Genomic DNA, 27,176 nt, shown 5'->3' on the forward strand with positions numbered 1-27,176 from the left:
ATCTGCATATCGTACAATTCACCATATGGAGTATCTGATACGGATTCACCACATCGGGGTATGACTATGGATACATTTGTTGTTCACGATGGAAATTGATGTTCTGAGGCTGGAACACACAAGATAGTACAACACCCATCACAACAACACTTCATTATTCGTTGTTGCTATCGATTTTGTAGGAGAAGCAACTCCACGTGACAATCAAATTTTTTTTTTTACTACGTCTCTCCCTCAAGAATGAGGAGAGAATCGAAAAAAAAAAAATACGTTTTGCACTTTAAACCCCTGACGTCACAAAGTTCGCGCGCGCGTGAATTAGAGCACGTAAGTTCAATTTCGCATGTCATAGAGCAATCGAAAGAACTCAGGTCCTAACAGAAACTCACACGAAAAGAAGGTCGACTGAATTTTCAGAAAGCGGAAGGGCATTGTAATCTGAGGCAGACTCCTCCTGAAGCATATCGTTTAAAGGTAACATAGCCTTATATGGGGAACTGAAAAAGGTACTGAGATAACAAAAATTCGCTCTGTTTTGTACCGGTGAGCCATCGCGCTCTTGATGCCAGTCAACATGTATCCTCGTAGTATTCTACATCGTGGTGCACTTTCTCAAGCACGAGGGCATGAAGTTGTCAGCCATTTGTGTCCCTTTAAAAGAATTGACACTTTGATACATGGCGTTCATTACATCATGCACGTATCGCATTGCACAGTAGAGCAATGAGGGGAAAAGAATTATTTTTCTACGTGTCATACTTGGCGTGATATAAACCCTTGAATACTACACGAACTCGTCAAGCTCTGGCATCAGAGCTCCGGCCATTTCCGTTGGTAGTCATAAGCACGTGACCTCTCTCGCGCTTCCTCACTGGCGGAGACGCCTGCGTTGACGTCAGAGCCGCTTGAGCTTCGGTATAAGCGGTGCCGGTTATCTAAGCATATATTACCCCCCTTGCTCCAAAACTTGAGACGAAGTGTCACAACCCGTTAAAGTGGGACTGCGCAACAAAATTACAACAGAGGTTGTGGTACATTCGTAACCCTTGGGATGTCAGGAACATGTGTACGAAATATCTCGTTCCAAAACTGCGCAAATTTTATTTAAACGAATTTATTACGAAGCGAGCGCTTCGCCTCTGTGAAGCGAGAGGGCGCTGAAAGCAACCCACTGCTGACATCATCCAGCATCCTTTTCCTGGCGCTGCTTCGTCTGACCTGCTCGTGTTTTGGAAGGATACAACCTTTTCCAAAGCGTTCTATCCCGTTGCAATCGAGCCGTAATGGTCGTCTCAATATGTTGCATGAGTGGTTGCGGCAAGAGATTCCCTAAACGACGGAAACGGCAACTATATGGGACTTTTTCCCCCCCTTCAAAACACAAGAGAGAATGCGGGTTTCGGAGCGGACGACAACGCTGGGTGACGTCACGGCATCCTCCTCCGGGCGAGCCGCCGTAGTATATGGAGCTCTATTTTCTGCTCTTCAGATTTCTGTTTCGGTTTGCCATTGTCATCATTTAGGAATTAATTACTCACGCGAAATGAATGCGAATGGTGTATTCGGTATCGAGGGGGTGGTTCGTGTTCGGTATGATGTTCACCTAATTTTTTTTCGAATCCTTGCGAAGTCTCCATTTAAAGACAAAACAGCTCATAGCTCATCTCAATTATTCTCCGTGTCATCTCGCCGGATCGAATAAATATCCCTGATGTTGAAGCCAGTTTAAACACCTAGCGTGACTACGCGCTACATTTTCTCCGTTAAACTGCGACGAAACCTGCGACCATGGCACTTTAAATGCACACGATGTATCTCTTTAATCTTGCATACGTATAATGTAAACCACAAAGGCAAACACGCAGACAAAAAGTAATTATCCGTATCGTTTTTTATCCAGCCTCGAGGGGATACATCCCTCCTTTCAAGAATAAGAACGTTTCGTGGGACGCAACAGCGCATGCGCAGACGCTTTCGCGTAAGCGTTTGCATTAAAAGAAATTCGCAATTTTCATCGCAACTTTCAGAGACATTTTAGCCATTCCAGCTCCTGCGAAGGGACGGTTATATCTCAAGCTGAAATGTGCCCGTTCTTTTTTTTCTCTCTCTTTCTCTTACTTTGAAGTGCTTCAGAATGAAGCACCTACTTAATCGTAACGGCGCGGTAGTTGTATGGATAGGCATCATCTGTCGCGGGAAGTCTCGTACGAGAGCGTCGATAGATTTACTAATCCTTCAGCGGTTACCTCACCAATAAAGACATTCTTTCATAATGCATCTCATCATGGCTCCTTATAGGCGTGATTTAACACCAGGTACGGATGGAGGGATAGGTATAAAACATATAAAAGCACAAAGAAGATGTTGGTCTGAAGTTACTGTGACCTCTTAAATCAAGCCTCCCCACCAGGCCACAGAAAAAATGAATGAAATTTTGCACATGGCCTCTACACATAGCTCGTATAGTCGAATAGTACAAGCCGGCTCCCGACTGCCCCGTTAATGTTCTCTGCGTGTATGCCATTATTATCGTATTACTCGTATCCGTGATCTGGGCGTCTATGACCAATAATATATCTCCTTATATTTCTACTATAGTGACTTTCCAACTTAGCTCATTTAGTTGGAATCTTTAAATTTCTCCATGTCCATACGGGATAACTATATTGAGTATATAAACAAACTTAGTTTCTGTAGTTGCAGGCGCAAATCAGAGTTACTCTTCTACATTTAATTTTTCGTAACCACGCTCCAAGGAGGAAAAAAAAAAAAAAGAGAGAAAACTCGAAGAGCAGTTACATATGTTAGTCCCCTTGATCCCTAAACTTCCCATACTTGAACTTCAGTGATTTAGTCTCGAAAGGGACTAATGGTTGTAGCGTCGCATCTATATTCCCGAACCGGACTAAGATCACTCTTTTTTTGTGTCTTATATATAAAGAAAATTTATTACGTTCATCTGATGGTACAGTATTTTGTCCTATAGTGCAAAACCAAACCAAAAGACCGGACAACCTCCCTTCAGCCAGTCAACGCACTGGAACACCACGAAGTAAAAGCCAAAATATTACATATCTTTAACACATCTATGCGTTCAGGCCAGTCCCGAGCAGTTTGGAACTAACACCTCCATTTTACTCTTTTACCAATCAATCAATGAATCAATCAATCTCTGCGTTCGGGCCTTTACAAACCGAAGTTGTCACAGCTCCATATTCGCTAGACGTATACGTCTTGTTTCTATATGTCACGGATATATGCACGCCATGCGAGACATACAAGGATGAGAAAATTGTCTCGCACAAGGAGACTCATCTCCCCCTTAATTAGGCGTAATTAGCTGGACGAGGGCATACACGTCACGAAACAGCGAGGGGTTGAACGCACGAGAACGGCGTCTTGTGACATGCATACAGCTGCAATGCACGCCTTGTACGACAGGAAGCTTTCAGAAAGACGAGCGACGTGAAAATGAGGACCTGCAATACGCAACTGTTACGCTTATTAGCAAGTTTGGAATGAATGTCATCCGGTACGAAGCCATAGATGTTTGCGTGTCGCTTCCACGATCGGAGTTTTGTCATCCTATTCGTTGCTTGTGGGTGGATGCTGTCAGACTAGATGGGACAGGTGCAATTTACGGTTTCGCAAAGAGGTGTGTGCGAGGATAAACGACACGGCGATAGTCCCCAAATCGTCCGGTGCTTTATATTTGAAGCAAAAGTGCTGACACTACTCTGCATAGGAGGAGGAGCCAGCACCACCGCCATGTAAAACAAACCCAACCGTCATGATTCCTACCCAAACGGCTTGTTTCTTTTTCTTCTTGTTCAAGTTTAGAATAGAATAGAATAGAAATAGAAAGCACAAAATGGAAACGTGTTCATGTTTATCTCAATAGAGTATGCTGAGCGAGTAAGAAATAGCTTCTATTTGCGCATACAACTGCGAAGAACGTACCTTAACTATAGGAGTGCATCCTATAAAGCAGAACCACATCGACGGGTTGTTCTTTCGAAAACGCTGATCCTGATTCTAAGCACACTCTTTAAAAAAAGAAAAGGTGTATTGTAACTCCTTTTGAGGAGTAACCCTTGCCACATATATCCCTCCTTTTGGAGTGTATACAATTACTGTCAAAAAGGAGTCGCCTCACTCCCTTCAGGGAGTGAGAAGACCCCTTAACTCCCTACTGGAGAGTAATTGTACACTTCAGAGGGAGTGATATATATGTGGCAAGGGTGTACTCCCCAGAAAGGAGTTACAATACACCTTTTTTTTTTTTTTTTAGAAAAAGGGGGGATTCCCATTCGGGTTGTGTTTCTCTGTTTCTCTCTTTTTATTATTATTATTATTATTATTATTATTATTATTCGCTCTATTCTCTCGGATGTCCGACGTCATCTGCGATTACTCCAAAACCTCACCACGGACTGATCTGCACAGCGAGACAGCGCTACAAAATATGCCTAAAATGATCTTCGTCAAAAGAAAAGACACCGAGCTTATTTAGCAAAAAAAAAAAAAAAAAAACCATAAACCGATAAGTAGATAGCCCGAGAAGCAAGAAGCCACTCTCCGTGACCAGAGGTCATCTTGTCCTCTACTGCACCGGGAGCAGACGTTAGGCTTTACTCCAGAGTACCCGACTGACCAATGGATGTGAGAACAGATGGCGTGACTCAGTATCGTCAGGATACAATCATTAACGAAACCATGGGATAGGATCTCGTAATAAAATGTCCTATTTATAAGCATCGTTGTTACCCCCCCCCCCCCCTCGAGTCCTCCACCGTGGCGTGGACCTCGTCACTGGCGGCGCAGGCTTGTAAGAACCTGACAACACGATGCATGTCCAAGTTACAACGTTTAGAAACAACAAAGAGAGAGAGAGAGAGAGAGAGAGAAAAAAACATACTCTTTCAGACCTCCATCAGAACTGAGGAACAACTGCGGTAATTTTGGGGTGGACAGCAACAATTTCCTTTAAAAATGAGAAACACGCGTGTAATTTTCCAGCAATGGAGGTTTCAGAATGTAATACAATATGTAATTTTCACCAAAACCGGCGTACATTTTTCAATCTACTCAGCAGCACAGTGCTCTGATCGTTTGATAGGCGATCTAGATTAGATAGGCGGCACGCATTTGTAGCGAGCCGTGGACAACGACGAAGGGGACAACGACGAACACTACCTCCTCTACACATTATAAAGCAGGCGTAAATCGTGCCACTCATGAAGCATTGGTATTAATTGGTATTGAAGTAGCTCGGGCTTATCGCAACAAAAACTATCAGAACTCTCGTTTTACTTGATGTTGGACTGGATTGGCGCGCAATACGTTTTCCAGGCTATATAATCAGCCTTAAATCTGCTGCACTCACACCGCCCGTTATCAACAAAGGGGAGAGAAAGATGTCATTCGGGATCATCACATAAAATGAATTGATTACGATATCGCGAGCCCTCAGGACTCTGTCGTCGCAATTTTGGTCCCAATCACGTTTATAGTTTCTTTCTTTTTTTTTTTTTGAAAAATGAAAGTTGAAAATTGAGGGCGACACTGTGCCGAAGTAAACACCAACTTTGCACTGCCCGCCAAGTAGAGCGGCAAACCTACATTGCATTCGCATAACACTGGGTCTAACGCAGCGCCGCCTACAGTACGCAGCGTGGAAATCAAAATCACAATTAAAAGAAAAAAAGCTGGCTACATTAGCGCCAGTGTTTTCCACTAAAATGAGGGTTATCTCACACCAGGGGTCATCCAGACCGATTTTATCGCAATTTTGATGACAAATTAAAATTCTTAAGAGCGACATATCACGTATGTGCTATGGTGCGCAGTATTTTATATGCAACAAAAAATATCTTAAATGCACCTCCGTCCTGATATTTTCAGAAATATGTCAGCTAACGTGCTAATCCACTTTATATAGGAGAACCGAAGTCTCCATTTTATTTGCTGGACGGAACGAACAGTAGAGCCAAACAAGTAAGCTTACCGCCGCGAGGGAAATTGCCAATACGTGTACCTCAGATAGCCAATAGAACACCGGCAGGGGAAAACACACCGATACAATACAAACAAAAGCCCATACTCGCAATCAGAGGCCATAAGTAAGAGCGCACACAAGTCGAGCAATAGAAAGCCAACGCCGGGGAAGGTCGGACGGTCCTGGCCACGTCGTAATTCAGATAACTCAGAAAATAGGCGACCGCGGTCTGTACCACTGAAGGAACAACACTGTTGTACCGGAAAAGTACGTCGGGGAGCGGCCCTAGCGAGGGGCTGAGGGAAGTCGATCGGAGCGGAGAATAATCTCTGCATGCCTCGGCGAAATCAACGAAGTCGAGAGGGGCCGAAAAAAGGAGGCAAGATGTCAAAGTGCATCCAGGTGCCAGGGGCGTCGGAAGGTGGGAGCAGAGGGGGCGGCCGCCCCCCCCCCTCCCCCCTGAGTTTTCGCTCCGGAACCCTTCCCATATGCGTTACGCCATCCATAGTCATCGGATTGCATGAACGAGTCATTTCTAATAAGCACATCAATGGCTCCTCTAGGTTAGGTTAGGTTGGGTTGAGTAAATACCAGTGTCAGGAGACTAAAATAGCGGGAACTAGAATACTAATTAAAAGTGTAATAAACGAGAATAATATTCTACTTGTACCTCAGATATGACTCGGAAGCGAAACGTTTTATTTAAATTACGTATTTCAAAGGAAGAGGAGAAGCAGGACAAGTGCCATCAAAGATTGTACCGCTAGGAACCATTGGTTACACAACTGCATCTAACTATATCATATGCAGTTCAGTCTAAGTGTAAAATGTTGTATCGGTTGACGTAACACCTATTCGACATGAATCACAAATATGTGATGAAGAACGTAGGCATCTTCATTTTTTCCCCCTTCGAGTTAACATATGTGTCCTGTATAACGTGAATAAAACTTAGTTTGCAGATTTAAACCCCTGTCAGACGGCGCGCTAACTGTCCGTTAAGAAACTGACAGTTAGCTAAATGGCATTTGTTTAATTGTCATTTCCAACGTGCAGGTGTGAGACGTGCAGTTAACTGTCGTCTTTCATGAATGACGATGATGATAGCGATATCTGCGAATGCTTGTGCGCACAAGTTCAGTAATAACATAAAAATAACGCTCCAGCATAGAGAATATATAAGAAAAATTACGTTTACAACGTGCGCGGGCCTTCGTGACGTCGAATACTGAAACAACATAAGGCGGCACCGCCCACATATTTAACATTGGACGAGACTTATCATTTTTTATCGTCCTTCAGTAAAAACCTGTAACGGCAGTGCCAACATATAACGCCGTGTCGTTACGAGTTTAGGACACGAAAATATTTGAAACACGAAATATTGAACAGCCTCGACATGAAAACACATTAATTAAAAGAGAGAGAGAGAGAGAGAAACAGAGAAACGATGTCGAGCAGAGTGAAACAAGGATTTTTTTCATGAGTGCATGAGCACGTTTTGCCAACATTGAATGCCCCACACGGCGCGGAAAACCCATCGCCTGCGGGACCCCGCCCAGACCGCTGGACCCCCAGAAATAAGCGTCCTCCCACGTGCACGTGAGCTGCCCTTTGTTTCCGCGTTGCGACGTGACGTTCTATGCAAGCTGTACACGTTGGGCAGATGACATCAAATGGCATGTCGCCGGCAGTATGCTTCATTGGCGATGGCCGAACTAAAAGTTTGCATTGGGTCAATGAGGGACGTGGATATCAAAAATCGTTTTACGCATCCCGTATGCGTTTTCTTCTGCGAGATGGCGTATACACTAGCACTAAGCCACTTGAGCACTTGTCACACCTCAGTGTACCACTGGAGTGCAAACTTACCCAGTTAACTATTAGATTACACTCGCTGTGCGATATTATACTACTTGGAATACATATGCTCGTGCGATGGCAGAAACAGCACTGTTACGAGTAAAACAAGTTTCAAATAGGTTATATTAGATACAAGTTGTTCACTGTTTTTGCAATAACTGTCTGCAGTATGTGAACGACATATTCACGTTACAGCACTGAAACTCGTAGAGATCTCACTCGTTTCTCAAAGTCACATAATAAAATATACGTTTTAATAAAACGTAGAAAGTTTAAGCTGAAGCGATGTTATCCCCGCAATGGAAGATCTTGTCACTCTTACTAAGGGATGCTGAGGAAGCCATCTTCATGAGAAAACAGCGCTACTTCATAATCCTCCAATTCTATACCGAAGGCATAACACAATGCTGCAGTACGCCGCCAGGGCTGTTTTCTGTCTATACTCAGAGGTTCCTATGTTGACCAGAAAAGCCAGTATGGTACAATTGGCAACGTCTTTTTGTGTCATATGTCACGGCAGCGTGAGGTCGTCGGTGGCTTTAAGCTCGCTTGATTTCCCAATGTCCCTTCTTCAGCTTCGTTTCTTACACGGCGGAATATAGCATGGTCCACCAAATAATTGTACTCATATAGGAGGCACAAATGTGCATTAGAGATGACGAATGCGACAGCTAGCCATGACCGCCAGAGGGCGGGACAGGTGTCACGTTTGTCTCTGACAGCCGGCAACAACGGACGCAACCACATGGCAGGGAAAACGAGATGGATTTGCTGGCCTCTGTCAACCATCTGAATATCTCCGAGTAGCCACAAGTCGCTGGTCTTAACATTCACAAGCAGAGGCATCGGCTCTCACGTTTCACCGGTCAATACGGCAAAGAATCGTAATTACGTGTTCCGAACGTCATGTTGTCGGAACGATTATGCTTCCGATTTGTGCTGCGTCAGGACGCGGAAAGCCTCCCGCACTATCGTTATTGCTGTTACGGAAATGAGGAACACATAGTGAGTGGGCTGTCTGCAAATGGGACACGTACCTTAGGCAGAAATGCGATACGTGAGTGAGCGAGGATGTCCATCAGCAGTCTGGCTTCTGGCTACAGATAGGCTGGATTACATTGCTCGCACTTGATAGCGGACTTTTTTTTTTACATTAAAGGGACGTGAAAGTGCACAGTGCACTTTAGTGCCACTTTTACGTATCGCACCTACCCAAACAGACCTATCCCTGTTTGTGAACGAATGACGTCATAGTGCTCGGCAGCGCCACCAATAGACGAGTTCAGAAAATCCCAGAGTGCTTAGCGCCACTTTGGACTGTGGGAGTTTACTAATACGAAAGAAACGGGTGGCCTCCAAACTGTTCAGATTTTTCCCCTACCAGCCCATTGTCCACGACGTGTCAACGTCAGCGAAACCGAAATGTGAAGGATCATTCTTCGTTCCACCTCTCAGCAAGCGCCCAGGATGCAATGCGTGCGCAAAGAGCACTGGGATTTTCTGAACTCGGCTATTTGGTAGAGTTGAACTACGCCCGAAGCTAGGGGCGAACGAGGTCGCGCCCGAAAGCCATGGTTTTGAGGGGATTACGATGGACCCTGAAATGGACGCGACCTTCGGTCCTACTTTTCTTTCGATAGGAGGCAGCGAAACAAGTGCCCATTCGTGGAAGCCAGTCCTCTCCTTCCCATTTGTTTCGGTTTCAGCCTGTCTACCAACGTCATGATGACGTTTCTCGGGCGAGGTCCATTATCTCCATCGCTCCAAATCACGTGGCCGTCTGAAGTGAAAGGAGCGCTGCACTCCCCGCGTTCCCGGTTGCCGCGGCTTTGGTTTCGGCTCATGTGCATATATAAATTCGGGGATGTATATTTTAATGCACGTGCTGGTTTCGGGATTTGTTAAACGTGAAATGGCTTGCAACTACAACAGTCTCTCAATATGCCATCTCGCTCATCACTAAACAACAACAACAACAACTAAATCATGACTATGGCCTGGGGTGATTCACCGCTTGAGAGCAGTACCCTACCCCATTACACGAGAAGCATGAGATGTGAAATATGAAAATGAAGTTATGTGCAAGTCCAACTCGAACTCCCGTCGTCTGGTTGCGCAACGCTATACGTCGCACAAAAGGAAGAAGCACATGAAAGAAGCGCCAATGGTCCTTGAGATGCAGGGGTGGACCCTACAGCGTCTGGAGCAAGCCGGTAGCCAAGAGGAACTCCAAGAACATCAGAGGTCCTCGACGGTGTTGGACATGGCTCTGACATGGGCCAAGAATTGCAGCCAGGTTGAACGTCTGTCGGCTAGCACCACTCAGCTGAGCACAGAGTTGCCGCCTCTCCGTTTCGTAGAGCTTACATTCTATTAGGACGTGCTCAATGTTCGCTTCAACGCCACATTTGGAGCATAGGCAGCTGTCACAGTATCCGATTCGGCACTTGAATTGGGGAGTGAAGGCTCATCACTAAAGTCATCGCTTTAATATTTGAAAATTAGCCAAGTGGAAGCTGTATTGTTGAATCGAATATAAGCACCTAAGGTTTTAAGTTCAAAGAGGATTCGTCTTTCTTCTGGACAACTGCCAGGTACTACTCGTACTTCAGAGAGTATACTATATGCCACGTAAACCCTTACATAGATCGTTTCTTTTTTCTAGAAACCACCTTTTGGAAATAGTTTGCCGCAGGACATGCTGCCTTCGAATGTATTCTTTTTTTTAAAACTCCGTGTTAGCGCAGCAAAGCAACTGTGGCTAAGAGCGGTGTACAGATGCGGACAGATGGAGAGACGACAGCAGGAAGGTGTGAGGGACAGAGGGGTTAGTATGCGTCCTGGGCCGACTTCAGGGGGAACGGTGCAGACATTCGTCTGGAAAGTCTTCGGAAAACACGCGGAAATCCTCAGACAGCACAGCCGGTGCCAGGATTCGAACCCGTGTCACCTCCCAGTCTCCACGTGAAAAGCGATCATCCTAACCATTACGCCGCGGAAGCTAGTCGGATGTATTCAATTCGACTGCTATAAAGCTGGAGGTTAGAGCCTAACGGGAGTTGACTCTACTCTATACTGTACGATACGTAGACCATCACTCACAGCTCTCCCGATAAAGAGCCTCGCGTAAGCAGAACGTAAAATCGCGTCTCTGTACCTACCCAAGCAGCACAACATATTGGCCCAATATCGGCTAAACATCGGCAATACCGGCCCAATATTGGTCCAATCTTGGATCAGTATTACCGCTATTTAGCCAATATTGGGCCAATATTGGATCAGTATTGCCGCTATTTAGCCATTATTGGGCCAATCTTGGATCGGTATTGCCGCTATTTAGCCAATATTGGGCCAATATCGGATCAGTATTGCCGCTATTTAGCCAATATTTGGCCAATATACTTTGCTGCTTGGGTAGCTTTACATCTGACAACCGCAAAAATAAGCGCGTCTCCGCCTGTAGTCCATTCCCATCACCTCCGAGTTCCATAGCGTTAATTTCCCCGCGAGCCCAGTTGGTAAGCGCACGGCCCAACGGTTCCACCGCATTCTGAAGCAAGCGCTCGTTCGACGATGAAAAAGAAGGGCCAAAAATAAAGGTCAGCTCTAAAAGGGGCGGGGAGTAGAAGTCACGGTCGAGAGGCAACCACCGCAGCCACATGCTAATGCCGCGCGTACCTCGCGCCGAGCCAGCGCCTGGACTCGGTGTCCCAGCCGTCCCTGCCAATTAGCCCGACTCCACGTCATGCATTCTAGAGCTGCTTCCCCGACGCTCGTTACTGCAATACTGCCAGGCTGGCAGCGACGAGTACGTGCGCATTACGCTGTGCGGTTCGTACAACCTCGTACTGCACTCTGAGGGGGGAGGGGGGGGGGGGGTAATGTTAGTCCTTTTGGGGATTAGATGCGTTGCAACAATCCATTAGTCTCTTTCGGGACTAAATTAATGGGCATAAATCATTGTCACAGAGTCCGGGACTGCATTTGTTACTTTGTCCTCACAACCGTATGTATACATAATACATATGTCGCAAATGAAAATGTTTTGATTTTGATTGAAACTGTATATCAAGTCATAAAATCTCGCGACATGGCACAATTTGTCACGAAGGAATCGTTAACCATTTCTTTCTCTGTCGGCAGAAAATTTCTCAATTATATTGCGTTGTTCAGCCAAATTCCCGCAAGGTACATGCATCTTTACGTGGAATGTTACATTCAGAGAACCATTTGCGAAGTGTTTTGCGACTATCTGTGGAGCTGGGGAACTAATTTTTGGGCCAGGGTACTTACATGGGAAGTAATTGCCATGTAGGAGACTAGACGACGTAACTAATCCCCCATGCTACTCCCCCCCTTTTTTTTGTGTGTGTGTGTGTGTGCGCGTGCGTCAGTCAAATGAAAAGTGCACGCCAAGCAAGCATTCCATTGTCTGAAGCGTGTTCTCGCTTTAAGCGAGTCACTCAGTCACTTGGGCGACCAGCTGACATTCAACCTCCACAAGAGTCCACCCAGTGTGGCCCTTAGGTAAGACCAATTGCCGCGATTTCATTAACTGGTCCCCAAGTTCGCTATAGATTGCCAGGGTGATGACGACTACGAGAGGAAAGCGTTGGGACGACACAATTGCGGTCTGGCTATTGGTAATCCGGAGTAACGTCTAGAAGAACAGTCAAAAGGAACAACGTAAAGGCGTCCCCGTCCACTCTTCCACATTTTGTCCCAGTCTGTCGGTCGTCACGTAAGGCTTCATTAGATCTGCAATGTTCTTCGTCTCACGTCATCAACGAACAAGCATGCTGGACAATCATCCGAGAGGACCGTGCAGCTTCGTGAACAGCTCTTAGCATCTTTCGTAACCGAGTCAAACGGCCCCGGGTGTCATTCGTTGTGCTCGTCGAGAATTAGGTTGGCTTATTTTCGGTGGTAATTTTAGCCTGCCGCAAAAATGATTCGCTGTCGTCACGCGTGATACGCGGTCTTCGTCCGTGAGAGCATGTCCTTCGACAGTACAGATTGAAATGAATTCCACTGCACTATTATCAGTCCACATATCGCGAACTACGGCCAGCCTCTCCGCTTTACCTCTCCCCCACAGGCACACACAAATAAATACCAGTTAGGGGCATTATGTTGCATACAGTGGCGTGTGTGTCCTCCGAACAGAATGACCACTTTTTGCAACTCACGTCATTCTTGCGATCAATCGTAAACGCATTTCACAACATGCACGTGCCAGCGGTGCACTCTGCACGACAACACAAATCATGACGATTACCGCACAGCCATTTATTAGCCACACTTGTTACACTAGTAACGTTTCTGTCCCTTTAAAGGCTAAATGTTTTGAGCTGAACAAAAGCTCCGGGCCACTTACAAGAACCGGATCTCTCCCCCTTTCTTTCTCTCTCTCCCTCTCTCTCTCTTTTATATGTGTGCGTATCGGTAAGGATAAGTACTACCTCCATTACACTTCGTACTCTGACAAACTGGCAACGGCGATTGAGCTCGAGACTATATGCTATGACGTCACCTTCCAGGAGCTCAGTGGTAGTCCTTCATAATCTTGTACTGACGCCATGCACTACACTGATGGCGTGTGAAATGTAACTCCTGGTGCGTGCGTGCGCCGTAGAGTCTCTAACCATTCTAAAGTGCTTAGTCATTCGCCAAGTTCTACCAACATGGAGTGAAGAGCAGTTCTCACCTTTTTGCCGTCCAGTTCGTGTGGACCGTTGGCTAGAACTTTATCTACACTGGCGGGGTCTGAAAACGTCACGAAGCCGAACCCTCTGTAATGAAAATAATGCGAACATTAGCAACATCATTCTTGCCCTTATCATCGTCATCCGTACATCAACATGATAGCGAGCAGTTAAATGCCGGTAAGAAGGAATAAATCAAGGAACGACATATACATGGTAAAACCGCTTAATAAACAAGAAATAAGTATAAAGGAAAGGAAAACAGGTGTTGCAATCGTGAAAATATACTGAAAATTCATTTTTATATGCATATGTACACTCTAACAAAAAGAAAGTAATTTAATTACAGTAATTATAGCTGCTATAGTCCCTTAGACTGCAATTACTTCCCATTTTAGTCCTTGACTCTCGAATTTACTCCCTACACTCTTAAAAAACTCCTTTAACTCCTTTAACTCCTAAAAAAACTCCTTAACACCTAACTTTTAACTCCTTTCCTTGCCACATATATCAATCCCAATCAATGGGGAGTTAAATGGTCTGAATGGTTAGCAAATGGTTAGCATAAACGTTTATACGTTTAGTAGCGTATGGAACTACAACATGCATTTGGTGTGGAAATGATTAAAATTACTCCTTTCCATCAGATAGTTGTACGCAAACAACGTAGAGTGCAGACGCAACATATTATTTTACCGCCGCTGGTGATGATGAGGAAACTGCTTTCGTGCTGTTTTTCTACGTTCGCTGTCCAACTCCAATCATTCCCTCAGATAAAGAAGAAAACTGTCGAGTTCGGCAACAAGTGTCCTCGAGAATATGTTCCCCTTCCCGTCTATTATTCATTTCCGAATACAAACTTATAGATGGCGCTAAGCGAACTTGAAAAGAGGAGAATGTCTCTAAACGAATGGCTTGGCGATCGTCCAGTGACAGCCAATAAATCTGAGCGTCTTTCAGAAAGCCTTTCACCGTTGCATGTATGTGACGAGTTGACAGAAACCGCCAACACAGAGAAGAAGACGTCTTTCATGCAAATCACTCGCTGCATCGCCGATGAGGGGCTATTACCGAAGAAAAACGCTTAGGTTTGTCCTTATGCCACTAAGGTTTGTCGCGTATGCCTTGAGGTACCAAGAATGGGGTACAAATAGGGGCTATGAAGTAGTCGAGATCCATGTTGCATAATGTAAAAACCCCGAGACTAGGGAACACGAAGGGACAGACGCAACACACTTTGAGACTTCGTGTTGTGTCTGTCCCTTCGTGTTTCCTAGTCTCGGGGTTTTTACATTATGCATCATCTTCACCAGCTCGCTTGCTTCCTAGCCATTTTTTCATTGATATCCACGTGTTTCTTTTTCTTTTTCCAATACTAATAAGGTACGAAGTACTGATGTTGAAATGTGACAATTGCGCGTAACCGAAGTCAGTTACTCTTTATAGCCAATGCCATCGTCGTCATCTTTATAGCCAAGCTTTATTTGCTGGATTTGATAGCGAACGGCATTGACCAAAAGCTTACAACTTAACAACAACAAAAAACTAACGGTTATCAAGACAGAGTCATTTCATAATCATGTTTCAGTCGTTACCGTTCTTTATGCTGTCATCACGCCGTCACTAACCCCACCAACCCCTAGTGGTCTGAGCTAGAGTAGCCGACGCCATCACTCGTGAAGCCACAATCTCAATATTATTTTTAACTCCAATCCAATTCAAGGCAGGCGTCAACCAGCTGCGAGGCGCCATTTGTGGACAATTCTACACTCAGAGCATCCATCGTCCAGAAGTAAGATGCATTAAAGTGACAGACCGGAGCTGCCGCCTGATTTTGATATTAGAGTTGAATACGAGAATAAGTTACATGCAGTGCCAAAAATTTCATTTCGCAGAGCGGCGTTGTTCTTCAGAGGAAGGAGAAGAACGAACTGCGTGTTCATATTCAGACGTTCGCCTTGGACGTTGTATTTTCATTGCTTTAATAAAATATTTTTGAATGACCGATTGATTGATCGACTGATATTCGATTTAGTTTTCGCGGTGACGCAAACACAAGCTAACACATCATGACAGACGTCGGGGATTGTGACCCAGGTAAAGCTGACGTCGGACTGCTTCGAGCTAAAAACGTAGTCTAGTCAGCCAGTTTTCTCTCGAATCGGTGGCTCGACTGCTTTGCAGAACAGGAACCGGAAGTTACTCCCAATGACGTCACGGCAGCGGAACCTTCTCTTCTTTTTCATCTCTTTGGTGCCATTTAGTGACCCTGAACCATGTCGGAAACCGTTAAACACATTGCGCGTAAATCGGCCTTCTGCATACCGCCTATTCTGTCCATACTGCACGCAAACATGCACCTTCAGCGTTCCGAGAAAGCTTCAGTAAACAGCAGATTAGAAAGCAGCGTCAACATACATCCGACGCCTGCTGAAGGGCGCGTCAACTGTCCATTTTGCATAGCGGCTAAAAACAAAAACAAAAAACTATCACCAAACACGGAGCCCGATCTATTTTCGTTTATATCCACTAATGCAATGCACAAGTGAGAACGTTTGATCAGAGCAAGCATCGGGGACGACTCGCGTGAGAGAAAACAGAAAATAAAAATGCAATTTTGCCAACCCGCTCTCTTCCCGTCGTTGCCCGCTTTCGATCGGGTGTACGGGACGAAATGAAGAAAAATAAAATAAAATAACAAATAAGCGAGTACAGAAACTCGGCTACAAGCTGAATCAATGAAAGAATGAGGAGATGCTCTGCACAAACACGTACTTGTTCTTAGCGGATTTGACTGACGTTATGTCTCTGTAAAGAAATCCCAATAAAACCTCCGACGATCATGTTCCCCTCCCGTTCCTTTGCCTCGCTCCCCCTCTCCATTTTTATTTTTATTTTCATTTTTTTTTCCTTTGAGGCTCCGTAATCCGATTAATGAGTTTTCATATCGACGAAACAATATCGATTCGGAGCTCAGAGTGAAACAAGAGGGGGAAGTACTGCGGAGTATATACACTACTTCTCGTTAAGCAGTTCGGCGTAAAACGTTTGCAGGACTGGACGGCTGGGGGCGTGAGCTCTCTGCGTTGATGGACAGCTGTGTTTATTCGAGACGAGGTTCGGAGATTGCGAACGTTCGAACTTCCTTTTAGGAAGGGCTAGGCTTCCAAAATGCATCTTGGACTGTGCTGGCAGGAAAAAAAAGCAACAAACAGCATAAATAAATCGAATCTGAACCTCGCCACTCTTTGAGAACGGGCTAAACCTGTATACAGTTTATTCCAAGTTACTTAGCTTAACAATTACAAATTGCTTAAAACCTCGAGCACAGGAGAACCCTTTATACATAAAAGACGCCTGGAGCAACTGGGACAAGAGTGGGTACGAAAAAATAAAGGGAAATAAACAGGACGACGGACGTCTAGTTCTTTGACTGAAGTCGTGCTTCCGGTGTCAATGAACATTAGGCGTCATCATCAATCATCTTCACTTAATCTGCTCAGAGACACACATAAATAGCTAATTAATTCATTTGTTCCCACACTCGATTATTTCTTCCTACTACTTTCACTCAGGCAATTAATCCGCGAATATTTCGAGTCGCAGCCGCTAAGAGCAATAATAGTTGAGCCACAGGCTTGCGGTATGTTGGGGGGGGGGGGGGGGGCACGATGATGTTTTGGTGCGGGACCGTACGCGGTGGAAAAAGTTGTTTAGCAATAGTGATTTTTGTTTCTTTTCCCCTCTGCTGCACGTCCCTTCTACGCGGTTCTAAATACGGCTACCCTGAATCACTCTTACAGCGTATGAAGCAAAATTCAGATAAACAATGTAGTACTCTGGTTCAGATCATGGTCATGCAAGGACAGAATTACTGACTAAACATAGCTGAGTTGTTACTTTCATCGCTGCACTTTACATTCCTACGACATTTGAAAAAATTGGAAAGAAGAAGAAAAAACCCTACAAATCACGCGGTGACGTTTAACAACTAATCTGTACATCTATCTGAAGTGCGTATGTATCAATTTCTCGTTCTAGTGAAGGCATTCTATTCGCTTTATTAGAAGTTTCACGTAATTCCAGCCGAAATAAATGCGTTTCGAACCGGCTTACTCGAATTGTACTGCCAACCACCTCCGCTTACAGCGAAGGGCGAGTCGATGGACGCACAAATGGCACAACCAGCTAACGTCTTTTTCTTTCCTCGTGCCTAAATTAAAAGGATGCCAAGGAGGTCGTCACCAAGGTTTCGTTCCTTTTAAGACTCCCGAGGCTCTGTCACTTTCTTTGTGAGACGCGCTTGTATCGAACTTCAGCTCATATCGAATTTTCCACGGTCCAGTTTACTTCATTATAACGAGGCTTTACTACGTTATACGCTATAAGCGTCCCCTCGTCGTTCTCACCACTCGTGTCCATTCCGAGGTACAAGTCAAACATTTCCATAGCTTCCCGCAGGTCGATTCCTGGCAGTGGTCTCTTTTCCCCCGAGGGGTGCTCCTCCTCCTCCTCCTCCTCTTACGAGAAACCAATTTGAAGAGAGAGGACTGCAAAATCCAATCGAATAACCAGCGGAACGTTTAAGAAAATTAGGCAGCAGGTACGAAATTGAATTGAGCCAGTTCTCCCGCACTCCATAATCGGTTTAGTGGATGACAATAGCGGCCACATAGCCATAACGATGGCATTGAGGCATAAGAAGACCTCCTCGTAACTTTATTATGGAACTCAGTGCTACGCGGAGACTTTTAGGCCAGCCAGGTGCTCCTTACTCGCCCGATCCATGTATGCTGGCGTCTCGTTCCCCATGGGCTCGGTGCAGAAACGCCCCACTTAATAATGAAAATCTCGAAAGGAGCTTCCGACATCCATAATCCATGGCCAGAGACGTTCAGTCAACGAAGTTGCGGCGATTTACGTAAACACAATTCGCCTTCTGTGTATTCGGCATTTGAAATCTCAATTTTGAGCTGAGCGCTGAGTTGAGTTGATAAGAAAAAAAAAGAAGAAGCAGAAGAAAAAAGGTGGGGGGTGGGGGTAAATAGGCAGTCATTACGAGAGCCGGCTACTTCGGATCACTTAGAAAAACAAAAATGCCTAACTACAAAAACAACAATGAGTGACAAAAGCCCAGTTTCACCAACGCCGGTTAACATTCGAACCTCATTGACCAACGTTTGTAAAAAAGAATACAGTGTTAACTTCAAGTTTTAGCAACCCTTGATCTCGGTTCAAAGTTAACCACCATTGGTGTGTATTGTCATCAAGCAGGAGAGCTACCTATGGAGGTAGTGAAACCGGGCCAAAGACACTCAGTCAGTCAATCGCAAGTTTCATTACATAACGATGATAGAATTTGCGAGGAAAACGAGCACTGAAATTGGTGGTGAATGTAAAGTGTTACGTTGCCGCTTGATGAGCAATTTCGAATTCAAGTAACTAAAGGAAAAGGTGCTGAAGCACAGAAATCACGCTATATCCATTCTCTCTGACATCTTTCTCACTCACTCCCTCATTCACATACGAGGCAGGGCGATCTGTGTCTCGTTGTTTAGGTGATGAACAAGGTTGGCACTTTCTTCTCCTGGACATTTCCTTGCGGATACAGGATGTGGATACCTTTACGGATACTTTTATCTAGCAGACTCGTGAATGGGTATTAGCAGGTTCCATGCGCTTGTGACCAACCTCTCCACATATGCCTTTCTTTCTCTTTTTTTTTCTTCCCCCCCCCCCATACCCACTTTTTAGGTTTTACGACGATGATTTTTTTATGTTACGAAAAGCGGAGGACAAAAACAACGTTCAAGGAGAACTCCGAAACACCGTGGACCGAACTGTCAGCCAATATGAATGCCTAACGCACCATTTGCTTTATTGCGATCTTGTTGGTCACTTTCAAAATTCTACAGGTGCATTTCCAATCTTAATACAGCTCCCGAGTCGGCGCTCCTAGAACTCCAAGCACAGTGCCCTTCTTGGGGGTCTCAGTCCCGCCATAGAGGAATGCACTGACTGACCTGCATGCGTTGCCCATGTGCATATAGTGGATCGCCAGGGAAATTTTCAATCGTAACCCCGCGTATCGTAACTGTTCCTTTCAAATAAATCACCAGCGGTGCATACAAATTTTCGTTGCACCTTTCAGGTGTAAATGTCTTGTCCTATGGCACACACATGAAGTTTCACACCATACAGAAGGGCGTTTTGTAAGACACCCTTCGCAAGAGGGTGTATCCTGAAGTACATGAAGGACTGTTTCAACTGTCACTGTTGAACTGAAGTATCCTGTACATGAAGAACTGTTTCAAAGGTCATATCCTGCCGAAAACACTGTTTCATGGTGGAGGGGACTGCATTTGAAACACCGTTTCAGATGCGTGTTTTGCAAACACCTTCTTCAACACTGTTACACCTTTCAGTGTTGTAAAGTACAATAAAAGTTACCGTGTTGCACCAACCCACTGTGCATCTCACCAAAGCAGGGGAGCAAAACTAACTGGCATACGCACTCAAAAGCCTGACTTTTAAAGAACCTTTGTTGTCCCGTATACGGTTCAAAGAATACCCGTCACTCACTCATAAGGTACAGATTCCCGGTGAAAGAGGGGGGGGGGGGAGGGTAGTACCGGGGATCACGAACGTGCTTGACCTTCCTCGTTTACGCCATCCCAGCCTTGCGCGGGCACGACCCGTCAACGTGTGCAGGTGCGCATTAGGACCACGCGGCTATTCGACGGCACGCGTCGTGTATTTTGCAGTGCATGGCCCGTCTGTCGTTGACACTGTTCCAGCGGCACGTCCACCAGGAACCCGCGTGAACACTCAAAGAGTCTGCCCCATAATGACACAATGCTTACGCTGTATGGATACCTGCCAGAAGACGCGCTGCCAATAGGCCCAAAAACAAAAGGAAGAAAGGCGTCGTGCAAGACAAGCAACTAAAAATTCTATGACACTTCGATCTGGTCGGTACGCCCTTCAGCATCACTTGAGAGCACCTCGACCGCAAGTAACGAATGGTTATGCACGGGCAGGTCGGTCTGAAAGGTTTCTTGACTCACGAACAAGGAAGACCGACACCCCCACGGAATATTCCAGTAAAAGAACAAGCGATAATATGCTCACGGGGCAGAAATTCTGCCGCGTGTGACGTTTAATCATTCGCACCGTGCCTGAATATCGGAAGTAACGCACTGCGCATTTAGCAGACGACAATAACCTGCGTCTTTCCTGTCGTCTGCTACGGAGTAGCTTGTGTCCGCGCCCCCGGGATATTGCGCACAGTCAGCAGTGCACGTAAATACAGGACGTCATGCGTTTGCACTTACGTGGCAGCAGAAAACTATGACGTTTTTCGCATTTTCCACCGGAATATTCTGGGGAATAGCATCGCTCGGTAGCAGTCAAGGGTTGCTTGCTACAACAGTCAATAGATGAATACCGTTGTTGAATTTGCGTCCACCTCCTACCAAGCACTTGGTGAAATAAACTTTATTATTCAGGTTTCCCTCGTGCCTCCTAACAGAGTTTAAGCTGTTACAGCAACTACCTTAATTAGCCATCTGAGAACGCACAAGCACCCGGATGATACAACGCAACCGCTCAGACACTGCGGAACGTGCATACACAGCGTACAGGTATGCACGAGGGAAAGGAGACTCCACGAAATTCTCCCAAATTATTCGCTAATCTCCATGGCGGCAGACCTTTATAGAGTGCGAAACGCTCGCGTGTATGTATCGTACAAACTCGTTAAGCCTCTTGTTCATACAGATCGTTTTCTCTTTACCTTTTCTTTCTTTTTGTTTGTGCAGTCCCATTTACAAAACTGCGAGTGCGCTTCTGCTCCCCAGCTTTTTTTTTTTTTTCAAACGCTGCGCTAGCCGAGCTAGCGGGAGTTTAACGAATGAACGAGTGATCCGGGGGGGGGGGGGGGAGGAGTCTGAAAAACAAGTGCTTACATGTGCGAAGGGTCTACGACTATTTCGGTAGGATTCAGGCTACGCCAGCGGACAACATAAGAGATGCCGGTGCGAACAGAAAATCCGACGCTTCCGAAAATCGCATGGCACTCAATCTGGCACAATCGCGCCACGCATGCAATGTTACAGCGACCAGCCTGTCGTTCCAGACTTATAATTGATGTCCGAGACCCAAAGCTGCAGACATGGTCGAGTGAAGCGCGCAAGAACGAGTGGCACATAAAAATAAGGGAAGGCTAAAAAAAGACCGGCCGTGTCCCACGCGACTGATACGGAGCGTTGGCTGGTTTCGATACGAGGCAAAATCGATTATAGGTTATGCGCGCGCCGTGGTGCAGGCCAAGGACCGACGGCGACACCGCGAACGGGACTTGCATCCTAAACAACTCGCCGTCCCCTCCTTTGGTCGCCGTCGTCGTCATTGGGACAACCTCATGGTTCCGGATTCGCGTCACCGCGTCGAATAATCCCTCATTACCTCAAAAGGAGAACCACCGGCGCCAACGTGAACACTATGCGGCTAGAGCAAGTGTAACCACCAAGGCCTGCTTATAAGCTATAACCTACCCGAGGCACGCTTTAACCATAACAGCTGCCCTACATGCACTACACATATGGTTTTCAAATTGCATCTCAAAGAAGTTTTTGTGCAGGTGCATGCAGAAGCAGCTTACCGAAGCTCCATCTATGAATTTATGTCTGCGGGCGGGAGGATAATGGACAAGGTTAAAAGAACATCGCAGAAGTTGGTTTCATCTTGTTTGGATCGTATCTTCATGTGATATCTGTAGCTCCGAAGCAGCGTCATCTTGTTGCCCCCTTCATTTCGTACGTACCGTTAAGTGTCCAAAACCACCACGCAGCGAAATATTGCTTCTCCACTGTCGTTTGTAGCAGTCTTTGTGCAGTTATTGTTCTTGTCAAATACTCGCCCTCATTTAAATAATGGAAGTATGATACGCATTTAAGAAAGCACTTTTACTGGCGGTCACAACACACCGTATCGGCAAGGATAAAATGCAACGGCAATTCTTTCCGGGAGTCGCTAGCGGTGAATAGCATTGAACCATGGACCATGTTGTGCTCCATCTTTTCACCCATCTCGAAGCAGCACTTTGTGAAAGGGAGCGCTGCTACCCGATGAACAGGGCACACCAGAAGGAATGTCGCAATAGGCTTATATCCTCTGTCGTCTCGCAGCTCCCCTAAACGTCAAAACCTTAATCTAGGCCATTAAGCCAGCGTGAAATGGCAACGTAAGCTAGATAAAGAAAGCCGAAGAATATGGTGCAATAAGATGGTAAGAAGAAAGGTACAACAAGTAAGAAAAAGAATGCCTGATCGCATGGACACGAGCCGTCATCAGCCGAATGGGAGCCACTCGTAGCCGCAGCCCGCCTGCGGTGATTGGCTGAAGCAGACGACATCGTCCACGCGGAGGAAGGAGTGAGAGGAGACATTAAGAAGCCGTTGTGTATCTAGGTGGCGCTGTCACTGCTACCCGTGCGGAATAGCCAATAATCGTGCGTAGCCACAAGACAATCCGTTGCAGACGACAGGAAAACACAAAGATGGTGTCATCTGCTAGCTGCGCAGTACGCCATTCCCAGTATTCCGTCACCGTGCGATTTCTCAACATAACACGCAGCGGAATTTCTGCCCTGCGTGAACATATTTTTTCTGTTTCTTCCACTAGCATATTCCGTGTGGATGTCGCTCGTGTGAAGAAAAACGGTACACGGCCACATGGAGAAGGAGTGAGAGGCCGGGCATTAAGCAGGCTCTCTCTCTATGTGTAGGTGGCGTTGGTAATCAACGCAACCGTGCGAAACGGAACGCGCGAGATATTTAAAACCCTCATCGAACGCAGACAAAAGGAAAATTGTACGTATAGCGGAGTTCGCAGAGTGTTCCTCTTCCCACAATCTAACCGGGTTGCCAACCGAGGTTTGTGTTTCCACGCCAGTCAGCTCAATGCGTCCGGCCAAGCGTGTAATGAGAGGCGCAGGGTCGTAATAACAGGATAACGATCGACCGATGATCGATGACCCGATGGCGCTATGAATGCCCAAACACGCAGGGATCATAACTGAGGAGCCAAACACTCCAACAGCAAGATCCCTGCAGGATTCGGCTCATAAAAACAGTACCCGAGGCTGCTTGCCGTTCACGTGCGCTCGGCTGCTCTATAGGGAACTACAGCCGCGATTAACGAGGCTAGGTCCAAGATGAGTCAGGTTCATTGCTTAACCTCCTGTCGAAGAGAAACGAAGGTCAAATTTGGGTCTCACACTCAATGTTCAGTGGCTATATAGGAGAAGGGACTATCCGTGTGCAGTCACACGAGCAACATTCCACGGAGTACTCCTGTGGAACATGCGCAAGACGTCATAGTTTTCTGCTGTCATATGTGCGCACGAGCGCTCTACGTCATGTCTTTTGTAAAGTTATAGCTACAATTTGAGCAGACGACACCATCGGCCCTGTCGTCTGCTATATGCAGACGACAGTCTGCATATGAGCCTGCTATATGGGTCTGCTATATGCAGACGACATTGCGATTAAGTCGTCTGCTATGTGCGTCGAGCGGATGTTCGATATAAGAAGCCGCAGGGCTTCCGCCCCGTGAGCATTTTGCTTCTTCCACTAGAATATTCCATGGGGATGTCGCTGCTAATACACGGCATATGTCCGCTTCTTTCTATTTATCTCTCTCTGACGCCGTGATGTCTCCATGCAATGCTTGCAGTAATGAAACGGCGCCCATTTCCGCACAGTTATGCCCACGTTTATGGGTACTTGTGCTAGTAGTTAATTTTTTAGTGACCTTCCTACGGAGAACGGGGGTTGGGAACTAATTTGTGGAACTAACTAAATGACAAATAACTACGGATGCGGTTGAATATTACGCTTCCTAACGCTTTCATGCGTGCACGTTTCGAAAATTTAGAGGCAGAAACGTGCAGTTGTTGCGATCCTAAATCGTACGTTGCGTTGGCTTGCGGAAAATGCGTGACCTTGTATATATACTGTGGTCCGACGCTGCACTGAACATAACGTTCCTTATCGTTATTTTTTAAATGGGCCCGCTCCATATATATCACGTGACAGCACGTGAAAACCGTTTTGGTAGGCTGGGATTCTGAATAAAAGCTGAGATTGCCCTTCGCCCAGTGTTAGCTGAGAGTGGTTCGCCAGAGTGGTTAGCGTGCTAGCCATGTCATGTCGAGACCGGGAGGTACCCGGGTTCGAATCCCGGCGCCGGCTGTGCTGTCTGGGCTTTTTTCCTGGGTTTTCCTTAGATGGCTTTCAGACATACGTCGGCACAGTTCCATTAGAGACCAGCTCCCGTGGCATAGCACTTGGTTAGGGAGGCTGCTTTCCACGCCGAGACTGAGAGGTGACACGGGTTCGAACCCTGTTACCGCTGGGCTGTCTGAGGTTTTCCCTGAGTTTTCCGAAGACTTTCCAGACGAATGTCGGCACAGTTACCCCTGAAGTCGGCTCAGGACGCATACAAACCCCCTGTCCCCCACTCCTTCCTGCTGTCCTCTCTCCATCTGTCCACGTCTGTACGCCGCTCATAGCCACAGCTGTTTCTCGACGCTAACACGGAATAAAAAAAAAGTTCCATTAGAAGTCGGCCCAGAACGCACATTCCCCAGGGCGTTGGTCGTGACGTTGCCGTTGTCTGTGAGGCCGACAACGGCAAGCCCTTTCACCTTCCATCATCACCACCGCCACACCCCCCTTCACATGGGAGCTCGCGAAGAATTACAAGGAACTGATCGCGCGTTAGGGAATAACGAAAATTTGAGCATGGGGCCCCTGGTCGAGTATAGTATTTAGTACGACCGGAATAAAGTACTTCCGGCTTATTCTGCTTTCTTTGTTCTCTCTTGTTTCTTAATGGCAATAACTGCCGAAGCCTCAGTTATAGTACGGTAAAGTTAGCCTTAGATGCCTTACTGTTATACTTCCTTGGCGGGCTTGGCCCATCGCTGGCATTCTTTATTTTCTGTGTGTTTCGCCACGTGGGACTGTTCGCGTAAGTGTCTCGGTTACGAGAGCGCGGGGACTCGTGGTAGCAAGTCAATCGGAATACCAATCACCGACACAGGTTAAGTCACTAGCGAAATGTTACAGCAACACAAGGGACGCGTTCGCACAAACACAGCCGAGATATCGTGTCTGGCGCGCATCTCATTACAAGGCACAACTTGTTTAAAGGGCCACTAAAATGCAAAAACAACTTGTTCTCAAATGAAGGTTTCGTATTTCAATTGGTATAATGCAAGCAAAAATTAGTTCACACAGCGGTACCGTTTAGAAGAAAAACGCAATGAAACAGAGCCGTCTTTGGCAGCAACCAATGGAAACCCAAGAAGCAAAGAGTGGAGGCATCCAATCAGACAGCAGGAAATTCAGCAATAATGAAAAATATGACGTTCTGGGCATACAATAGGTATGAGGTAATCCGTACGAGAAGCGCGCGCATGCCTATCTCGTGCGTGTGGATTTAGGAACGGGTCCGGTCGTAGCGTTTTGTATACACGCGCGGCGTGACGCACACTGCAGCATTTTTCAATACCAATTTACTGAATTGTAGCCCAAAACGGTAATCACAAATGTTCTAGTGACAACAATTATAATCACGTCGTTCGGACAGCGACACCAGTCAACTTCGTAAGTCGCACTATGTTTTTCGCCGGAACTGCTCCATGGCGTGGCACGCGCGTAATACGCGCAGCATGGACGAAAAGCACCGATACGCGCGCTGAAGCGACGTTCACTGCTTACTGCCGAGGCAAGAAAGAGTTCGGTATAATCCTGATTGTAGCTTCGTAAGGAAATCAAAGTTTTGAATTACGACTACAAGGGCGAAATTAACATAGCGTGTAACGTAATTTGAAGTGAACTTATGTGGGCATTTTAATGCCTCCTTAACGTATCTGAGGGATAGCGTAGCGGTTCTGCGCAATGCGCAAAGCTTTCTTCATGTTTTGCGCATGCGCAGAACCACCAACGCTATATCCCTTACGTACGCAAAGGCGATAGCGTGCGATGCTCTAAAACTCTCTCTAATGACGTTTACAAGCACGAAGGAAGTTCTTCTCCGTCGAGCTGCTCATTCGTGCATGAGAGCAGGAGAACTTCTACAGGAAATCGGAAGCAAAGGACATACAACCAGAAAGACTATGCTGCGAAACACTATCCCGTCACGCGCGCAAGGACACAAACGCGGACACGCAGAGGGAGACGACACACATCAAAAACTGCAACTACAGCGGAGGAAACATCCATCCGTCCTTAAAACTTCAGATCCAGCACACCAGTTCAGCTTCGAGTCACGCTTCTCAATTTCCTCTCCGAAACCGAAAGGGAGCTAAAAGCAAAAGAGACCTGCCACTGGTCGTTTTTTTTTTTCTCTTCTTTATCTTTATTTGTCTCCCAAGGTTGCCTGCCACGCAAAATCGAGAAAATCTAACCCAACAGAGAAAAACAAAAGAATTAAGAAAATAAAATGACTGAGACACCCGAAGGAAGCATTTTGAGAAAGAAAGATTCCTTCGCACGTTGCCCAACATTCCTTAGTTCTCGCCCTCTCTTCTGGAATACGTA

At 46.1% G+C, this 27,176-nt stretch overlaps 1 protein-coding gene across 17 annotated transcripts in view; it reads right to left on the reverse strand.

The window, feature by feature from the left end:
* LOC135371154 (RNA-binding protein Musashi homolog Rbp6-like) overlaps positions 1-27,176 on the reverse strand; it is a 344,111-nt gene that overhangs the window by 196,429 nt on the left and 120,506 nt on the right. For all 17 annotated transcript variants that reach the window (XM_064605199.1, XM_064605200.1, XM_064605198.1 and 14 more), the window contains exon 4: positions 13,569-13,653. In XM_064605199.1, the coding sequence (XP_064461269.1) occupies positions 13,569-13,653 (85 nt within the window). The remainder of the gene's footprint in view (positions 1-13,568; positions 13,654-27,176) is intronic.

The sequence above is a fragment of the Ornithodoros turicata genome, chromosome 10, assembly GCF_037126465.1.
Source record: "Ornithodoros turicata isolate Travis chromosome 10, ASM3712646v1, whole genome shotgun sequence".
NCBI classification, from domain to species: Eukaryota; Metazoa; Arthropoda; class Arachnida; order Ixodida; family Argasidae; genus Ornithodoros; species Ornithodoros turicata.